This window comes from Artibeus jamaicensis, unplaced genomic scaffold (assembly GCF_021234435.1).
Source record: "Artibeus jamaicensis isolate MK-2021 breed Jamaican fruit bat unplaced genomic scaffold, CSHL_Jam_final contig_456, whole genome shotgun sequence".
Classification (NCBI taxonomy): domain Eukaryota; kingdom Metazoa; phylum Chordata; class Mammalia; order Chiroptera; family Phyllostomidae; genus Artibeus; species Artibeus jamaicensis.
Genome location: NW_026521839.1, coordinates 5155027 through 5163840, shown reverse-complemented (window position 1 = coordinate 5163840; position 8814 = coordinate 5155027). Strand labels below are relative to the sequence as shown.

Here is an 8814-nt window from a genome sequence, read left to right as displayed (position 1 = left end):
CTAAAATCTCACATCAGCCGCCACATGATGTCGCTATATACCACGAAGTCTTGTCAATGGAATTGTACTGATCGTCAAAACTTAAGGAGGAAGCTCCATTTTGTCACCGCCCAAGAGAGAAGACAAAAACGTTAAGGAGGTAAATTATTAAAAATATGAAGTAAAAAGGCATGATTTTTGAAGTAAGGTGAGAGAGTACGAAAGGTGTAGTGAGTACTTTTGCGATGCTCTATCCCAGGCGAGGTTTGCAGGGAGCCCGGTGCCTGCTGCTCTCTCTTCTGCTCCTCGCTGCCTGGAAGCCGGGGAGCTGCCAGGTCCACTACTCGGTCCCCGAGGAGGCCAAACACGGCACCTTCGTGGGCCGCATCGCGCAGGACCTGGGACTGGAGCTGGCGGAGCTGGTGCCGCGCCTGTTCCGCGTGGCGTCCAAAGGCCGCGGGGACCTGCTGGAGGTAAATCTGCAGAATGGCATTTTGTTTGTGAATTCTCGGATCGACCGCGAGGAGCTGTGCGGGCGGAGCGCGGAGTGCAGCCTGCACCTGGAGGTGGTGGTGGAGCGGCCGCCGCAGGTTTTCCACGTGGAGGTGGAGGTGAAGGACATTAATGACAATCCACCAGTCTTCAGAGAGAGAGAACAAAGGTTATTTATTCCTGAATCTAGACTGCTGGATTCGTGTTTCCCGGTGGAGGGCGCTGAGGACGCAGACATTGGCTCAAATGCTCTTCTAACATACACTCTCAGCCCCAGCGATTATTTCTCTTTGGATATACAGGCTAATGATGAACTAAGTAAGTCACTTTCACTCAAATTGAGGAAGTCTTTGGATAGAGAAGAAACACCAGAACTTCTTTTATTATTGACAGCCACTGATGGGGGCAAACCTGAACTGGAAGGTACAGTCCAGCTGCTGATCACGGTGCTGGACGTCAACGACAACGCCCCGTTGTTTGCCCAGGCCGTGTACAGAGTCCACTTGTTAGAAACTGCAGCAGACGGAACTCTAGTGACCACATTAAATGCCTCAGATGCTGACGAAGCTGTGAATGGAGAAATTGTCTTTTTATTTGGCAGTGATGTTCCTCTTAACATTAGAAAGAATTTCAAAATTGATTCCGGCTCAGGAGAAATTAGGCTAATTGGTCGGCTGGATTATGAAGAAAAAAAATCCTACGAAATTCAGGTAAAAGCAGTTGATAAAGGAAGTCCCCCGATGTCAAACCATTGCAAGGTTTTAGTGAAAGTGCTGGATATAAACGATAATGCTCCGGAACTGGCGGTCACATCCTTGTCTTTGCCGGTCAGAGAGGACGCTCCGCTCGGCACAGTCATCGCTTTCATTTCCGTGTCCGACCGCGACTCCAGCGTCAACGGCCAGGTGACCTGCACCCTGACACCGCACGTTCCCTTCAAGCTGGTGTCCACCTTCAAGAATTACTATTCTCTGGTGCTGGACAGCGACCTGGACCGCGAGAGCGTGGCGAACTATGCTGTAGTAGTGACTGCTAGGGACGGGGGCTCGCCTCCGCTGTCGGCCACAGCCAGCGTGTCCGTGGAGGTGGCCGACGTGAACGACAACGCGCCCACGTTCGCGCAGCCCGAGTACACGGTGTTCGTCAAGGAGAACAACCCACCCGGCTGCCACATCTTCACGGTGTCCGCGCGGGACTTGGACGCGCAGGAGAACGCGCTGGTGTCCTACTCGCTGGTGGAGAGGCGGGTGGGCGAGCGTGCGCTGTCGAGCTACGTGTCCGTGCACGCGGAGAGCGGCAAGGTGTTCGCGCTGCAGCCTCTGGACCACGAGGAGCTGGAGCTGCTGCAGTTGCAGGTGAGCGCGCGCGACGCGGGCGTGCCGCCTCTGGACAGCAACGTGACACTGCAGGTGTTCGTGCTGGACGAGAACGACAACGCGCCCGCGCTGCTGCCTCCCGGGGCGGGCATCGGTGGCGGCGGGGGCGGCGCTGTGAGCCAGCTGGTGTCTCGGTCTGTGGGCGCGGGCCACGTGGTGGCGAAGGTGCGCGCGGTGGACGCGGACTCTGGCTACAACGCGTGGCTGTCTTATGAGCTGCAGGCGGCGGCGGGTGGTGCGCGCAGCCCATTCCGCGTGGGGCTGTACACGGGCGAGATCAGCACGACGCGTGTCCTGGACGAGGCTGACGAACCTCGCCAGCGCCTGTTGGTGTTGGTGAAGGACCACGGGGAGCCTGCGCAGGTGGCCACGGCCACTGTGCTGCTGTCTCTGGTGGACAGCGGCCTGGCACCGAAGACCTCGTCGCGAGCGTCTTCCAGAGCCACGAGCTCAGAGACCACCCTGGTGGAGGTGAACGTGTACCTGATCGTCGCCATCTGCGCAGTGTCCAGCCTGTTGGTGCTGACGCTGCTGCTGTACACGGCGCTGCGGTGCTCGGCCCCGCCCAGCGAGGGCGCGTGCGCGCAGGGGAAGCGGGTGCTGGTGTGCTCGAGCGCAGTGGGGAGCTGGTCGTACTCGCAGCAGAGGAGGCAGAGGGTGTGCTCTGGGGAGGGGCCGCCCAAGACGGACCTCATGGCCTTCAGCCCCAGCCTACCTCCGGGCCCGAACATGTCGGAAGGAAATGGACATCCAGAAACAAATTCGGAACTTTCCGGTAATGTAAGTCCAACATTCAAGTTTTGGCTTTATTTATTTATTTATTTTACAAAAGAAAATTTAACTTATATAATCACCTCGTCAAATTTGACTTTTTAAAATGTATTCAGAGTGTTCACAATAATTGAAACAAATGTTGTTATTTTATATAGATATTCTATTATTTGCAGTTGCATCTTGAAGGGAACATGGAAACAAATGTAGGGACAGATTGTCATATTATTTTTAAAAGTGTCCTACTTTTAACAAATACTGGAATACTAAGTAGTCTTAATTATTAACGCAGGATCTCAACATAGCCAAATACAGTGATAGTTTCAGGTTAATTTAGTACGGATCTTGTAGTGAAATGTCAGCCCTAGACAAAAATTAATTTCCCTCGCCCACTCACACCACTCTGTCCCCATAGCTGCCTTCGCTAATGTCCAGGCTGCAGGTTTCCTTCGGAGACGTGGTGTGCACTCCTGGGTCCGACCCACGAGCCACGTGGACGGCCCTGCTGCAGAGCCTGGGGCAGGGCCCCAGCGAAACAGCAGCGTGGGCAAGGTTGCTTCCGGGGGACCACACTGTACTTAAAATGACAATTTGAAACCTATTATTTAAAATAATAACTGGGTTATGAAAAGGTTTGGATTTAGTGTAATATTGCTTTTCCCATTGTCTTTGTACAACAAGGTGTTTACAAAGAAAGATCTTTTTCTATTCGTGACTTTAAAAAATACAGCAATAGCCCTGGCGTGTAGCTCAGTGGATTGAGTGCGGGCCTGCGAACCAGACAATCACCGTTCGATTCCCAGTCAGGGCACATGTTTGGGTTGCAGGCCGGTTCCCTGCAGGCCAGTTCCCAGCAGGGGACGCACGAAAGGCAACCATACATTGATGTTTCTCTCCCTCTCTCCTTCCATTCCCCTCTAAAGAAATAAATAAAATCTTTAAAAAATACAGCAATAAAATGCTGTTGTTATTAGCAAGTTTTTATAGAAACAAAGCAGATGAAGGTTTTTCCTGTATGCATGAATAGTACACAGAAACTACATGTGTAATTCTCATTGTCTCAGCTAAAGAAAAATACAATCAAACAGGGGGAAATGCACTAGAAAGAGAAATTAAAATGATCTAACCATCGGAATAGATAGAGAAAACTGTATTTCGAGGACAAACTAAAAATCATGAATGGTATGGCAAAGGCAAACATGTATTTTCTTCTACTGAGCCAGAAGCTAGCATTTGAAGCTAAAATGGTACAAGTCGTTTCTTCAAGAATTTATATAGGTTGAGGAGGAGTTATCTAACAATACTCCACTGAGAGGTAACAATAAGGTTGTTAATGGAATTGAGCATCATTTGATGAATACCAATAGTCTTTTAATTTTTTGAAAATTAATTCTAGAGAAAGAGGAAGGGGGGAAGGAGTGGGGGAGGGGAGAGAGAGAGGCTGTGAAACACTGATTTGTCCTTCCATTCATCCATGCACTCACTGGTTGCTTCTTGAATGTGCCCTGACTGGGGATGGAATCCAAAACCTCAGTGCATCAGGATGATACTCTAATCAGCAGAGCTACCTGGCCAGGTAGCACAGATATATTGGGATCACTGACAAAAACGCAATTTTAGATTGATGACTTCCGATCTAAGAACAGCTGAGCAGTTCTGTCTGTATCAGGCTTGCTGCTGGGCTGGCTGAAGGCACTGACTTGAAGGTGAACATTAGTGAGTGGTCACTAAAGCAAAAGATGTGGGTTTAAAAAGGAGATTTTTTAAAATGAAAAGGTAATTCTGGAATGGAGAAAAAATTGTCATGGAGTGATATTGTTACTTAGTATTTATTTTAATATAAATTAATATGAGTAGATTTCCCCTTGGTAGTTAATATTCTTGTCTCATTCAGACTCTTTGGGTAGTTAACACAAATTTCTCTTGTTTAAATTCTTTTTGTAAAAAACCCTCACCCAAGAATAGGATTTTTTGTTGGTTTTAGAGAGGGGAAGGAAAAGAGAGAAACATCAATGTGAAGGAGAAACAATGACCCATTGCCTAATGTAGGAGTCCCACTTAGGTGCCTGACCAGGGAATGAACCTGTGACTTAGGCTTGTGCCCTGACCAGGAACCCAGCCCACAAGCTCTTGGTGTGTGAGACAACTGTCCAAACAGCTGAGCCACCCAGCCAGGGCAACGCAGTTTTCAATAGCTTTGTCTTTCTTTATAAGATTTATTTCAGGAACTGTATTATGTCAGTTCCTCTCTTCTCTATTAAGATGAACCAGTTGACTTCCGCCAAGATGGAGGTTTAAGGTGGATGTGCCTTGCCTCCTCTCACAACCAAGTTTAAGGACAACTAAATATTAGCATCAGAAAACACAACCAGAACACGGAAAACTGAACTTTTCGGAAGTCCGCAAACAACAAATTCTTCGCCCGACCGGTAAGGGGCGAAACCGGCGGCGGGTGAGGAGTTACAAAGGAGGGCTCGATCGACCCGGGCGCGGGCGCGCGCGGAATCCAGACGCGCGAATCCAGTCGCACGGGTTCCAAACCCAGGATTGGACCTAGTGAGCAGCCCACCGGGTGAGCGACTACGGAGGAGTCAGCGGGGAGGCGGTGGTAGCGAGTTGACTGTGGGTGCCCGGATACGCGCGGGTGAGGGAGTGAGCGGTGAGACCGGCGGCGGCGGCAGCGGCGGCGGCAGCGGCGGCGGCGGCGCCATTTTCCCCGCTCTGACCACGCCCCCACATACAGCGTCACAACCCAGCCACCTGGGACTCCAAGGCGCCGCTTCTCTCACTTAAAGGGCCAGGACAGACCAAAAATGTCGCAGGGGGACCTCAAAGTCCCGGAGATAAATCTAAGTGACGAAGAAATAGCAAATCTCTCAGACGCACAGTTTAAAACACTGGTCGTCAGCTTCCTCACAGATCTGGTGGACTATAGCCACAAATTAGAGAAACATATGAAGGCTAAATTAAGGGAAATGAATGGAATTCCACAGGAAACCCATAGAGATGAAAAAAAAACTGGGACTCAACTCAATGGAGTGAACCAGAAGGAAGAAAAAATGATCAATCAGAAAGGAATGAAGAAATAAGAATTCAGAAAAATGAGGAGAAGCTTAGGAACTTCCAGGACATCTATAAAACGCTCCAATATCCGAATTATAGGGGTACCAGAAGGGGGAAAGACACAACCACCAGTGGAAAAACTATTTGAACAAATAATAAAAGAAAATTTCCCCAATCTGGCAAAGGAAACAGACTTCAAGAAATCCAAGAAGCCCAGAGAGTACCAAAAAAGTTGGACTCAAGAAGAAACACACCAAGGCATAAATAATTACATTAGCAAAAATTAAAATGAAGGAAAGAATCCTGGAAGCAGCAAGAGCTAAGGGGACAATCACCTACAAAGGAGTCCCCATCAGGCTGTCAGCAGATTTCTCAAAAGAGACCTTACAGGCAAGAAGGGGCTGGAAAGAAATATTCCAAGTCATGAAAACTAAAGACCTACAACCAAGATTGCTCTACCCAGCAAAACTTTCATTTAGAAACGGAAGGACAGATAAGGTGCTTCTCAGATAAGACCAAATTCAAGGAGTTCATCATCACCAAGCCCTTATTATATGAAATGTTAAAGGGACTTATCTAAGAAAAAGAAGTTAAAGAAACATGAACAGTGAAAGGACAACAAGCTCACAGTTATTAACAACCACTACCTAAAACGAAAGCAAACTAAAAAGGACAGCTAGATCAGGAGTGGAAACATAGAAATGAAGATCTCAAGGAGGGTTAGCAACAGGGGTGTAGGAGGAGGAGAAGGGGGGGAGAAGGTACAGAAAATAAGTAGCATAGACAGTAGATAGAAAATAGATGGGGGGGCAAGAATAGTATGGGAAATACAGAACCTAAAGGACTTGAGACACATGGACATAAGCTAAAGGGGGGGGTAATGGGGGGGTTGGGGGGCAGGGTGGAGGGGAATGAAGGGGGAAATAGAACAACTGTAACAGCATAAACAATTCAAAAAAAATAAATAAATTTATTTAATAAAAAAAAAAGATGAACCAGTTGCTTTATTTTCTAACTTTTCAACTGCTCTTTCCTATGATTAATGTGTTACTCATTGCGTATGTTACTATTAATAAAAGCATAGAATAATATAGGCCCATGGCCAGACTTACTCTTTAGATCTTCATGGTATGTTTACATTTCAAATTAGTCATTCATTTAGAAAATTTATTGACTTAAAAATGGACATATCCTCAGAAGAGGAAGTTTTATATGATGAGATCTTTTACCAGATTATAATCATTGTTATACAACTGGTTTAATTTTACTTAATATTAATTATCCATCAAAGTAAATAGCTTCACACTTTTGTTGTCTATGTGAAAACACTAGGCAATCATCACAGTGCTGAACATACTGAGAGTCATGGTGTGACTCCCACATTTCTGTGGAGGTTCCCACTTTCAAAGAAACCAAGGAAAACAAAAGCTTGCTTTTGTAAAATGTTGTTAACCACATACATTATCTTTCTTTTTTTTTAAATCCCCACCTGAGGATTTGTTTTGTTTTTTTTAATTGATTATGCTATTACAGTTGTTCTATTCCTCCCTTCATTCCCCTCCACCCTGCACACCCCTCCCCCACCATTCCCCCCTTTAGTTTATGACCATGTGTCTCAAGTTCTTTAGATTCTATATTTCCCATACTATTCTTGCCCTCCCCCCTATCTGTTTTCTATATACTGTCTATGCTACTTATTTTCCATACCTTCTCCCCCCTTCTCCTTCTCCCACTCCCCTGTTGCTAAACCTTCATGTGATTTTCATTTCTATGGTTCTGCTCCTGATCCAGCTGCCCACTTAGTTTGCTTTTGTTTTAGGTGTGGTAGTTAATAACTGTGAGTTTGCTGTCCTTTCACTGTTCCTGTTTTTTTAACTTCTTTTTCTTAGATAAGTCCCTTTAACATTTCATATAATAAGGGCTTGGTGATGATGAACTCCTTGAATTTGATCTTATCTGAGAAGCACTTTATCTGTCCTTCCATTCTTAATGAAAGCTTTGCTGGACAGAGCAATCTCGGTTGTAGGTCTTTGGATTTCATGACCTGGAATACTTCTTTCCAGCCCCTTCTTGCCTGTAAGATCTCTTTTGAGAAATCAACTGACAGTCTGATGGGAACTCCCTTGTAGGTGACTGTCCCCTTATCTCTTGCTGCTTCTAGGATTCTCTCCTTCATTTTAATCTTGGCTAATGTCATTATGATGTGCTTTGGTGTGTTCCTTCTTGGGTTCAACTTTTTTGGGACTCTCTGAGCTTCCTGGATTTCCTGGAAGTCTATTTCCTTTGCCAGAATGGGGAAGTTCTCCTTTATTATTTGTTCAAATAAGTTTTCCACTTGTTGCTGTTCCTCTTTCCCTTCTGGTACCCCTATAATTCAGATATTGGAGCGTTTAAAGATGTCCTGGGGGTTCCTTAGCCTCTCCTCATTTTTTTGAATTCTTGTTTCTTCATATTTTTCTGTTTGGTCATTTTTTTCTTCCTTTTGGTCCACTCCCTTGATTTGAATCCCAGTTTTTTTTTTCCATCACTATTGGTTTCCTGTGCATTTCCCTTCATTTCACTTAGTTTAGCCTTCATATGTTCCTCTAATTTGTGGCTAAAATCAACCAGTTCCGTGAGCATCCTGATCACCAGTGTTTTGAACTGTGCCTCTGATAGGTTGGCAATTTCTTGTTCGCTTAGACTTATGGGCTCTGGGGCTCTGAGTTCTTCTTGAGCCATGTTTTGATCTGTTCGCGCCTGTTACATATGAGGAGAGGAGCCTTAGTTCACATTATCTTTCAATTATTCAATTTCAGGAATTAGTTTTTGTTTCATGACTATGGTTTTACAAACTGTAACTTTATTTTCAAGTTACCTTGGTATGATGATACTAATGTAATGCCATTTGTAGAAAAATCTTACTCTTACATCACCTAAAACACAAGACAGATTACTTGAGAACACTAATTCTTGGTATATTTCTTCTTTAAAAAACAACTTCCTTTCCAAGATTAGGATTCTAATTCTATTTTCTGGTATAACAGTAAATAATTAGAAAGTATGGTACCACCTCAGGCACTTTCAAAACTTGTGGCCAGTTAAGAAAACAAACAAATAAGAATGAGAAATAGTTGTTTATTTTGATAACAGT

At 45.6% G+C, this 8814-nt stretch overlaps 1 protein-coding gene across 1 annotated transcript; it reads left to right on the top strand.

Moving 5' to 3' along the window:
* Positions 1-224: 224 nt before the first annotated feature.
* On the top strand, positions 225-3046 carry LOC119051110 (protocadherin alpha-1-like). The gene is made up of 2 exons (XM_037147718.2): positions 225-2650; positions 3034-3046. Exons 1-2 carry the CDS (start codon positions 225-227, stop codon positions 3044-3046), a joined length of 2439 nt encoding a protein of 812 aa, XP_037003613.2.
* The last annotated feature ends 5768 nt before the right edge of the window (positions 3047-8814 follow it).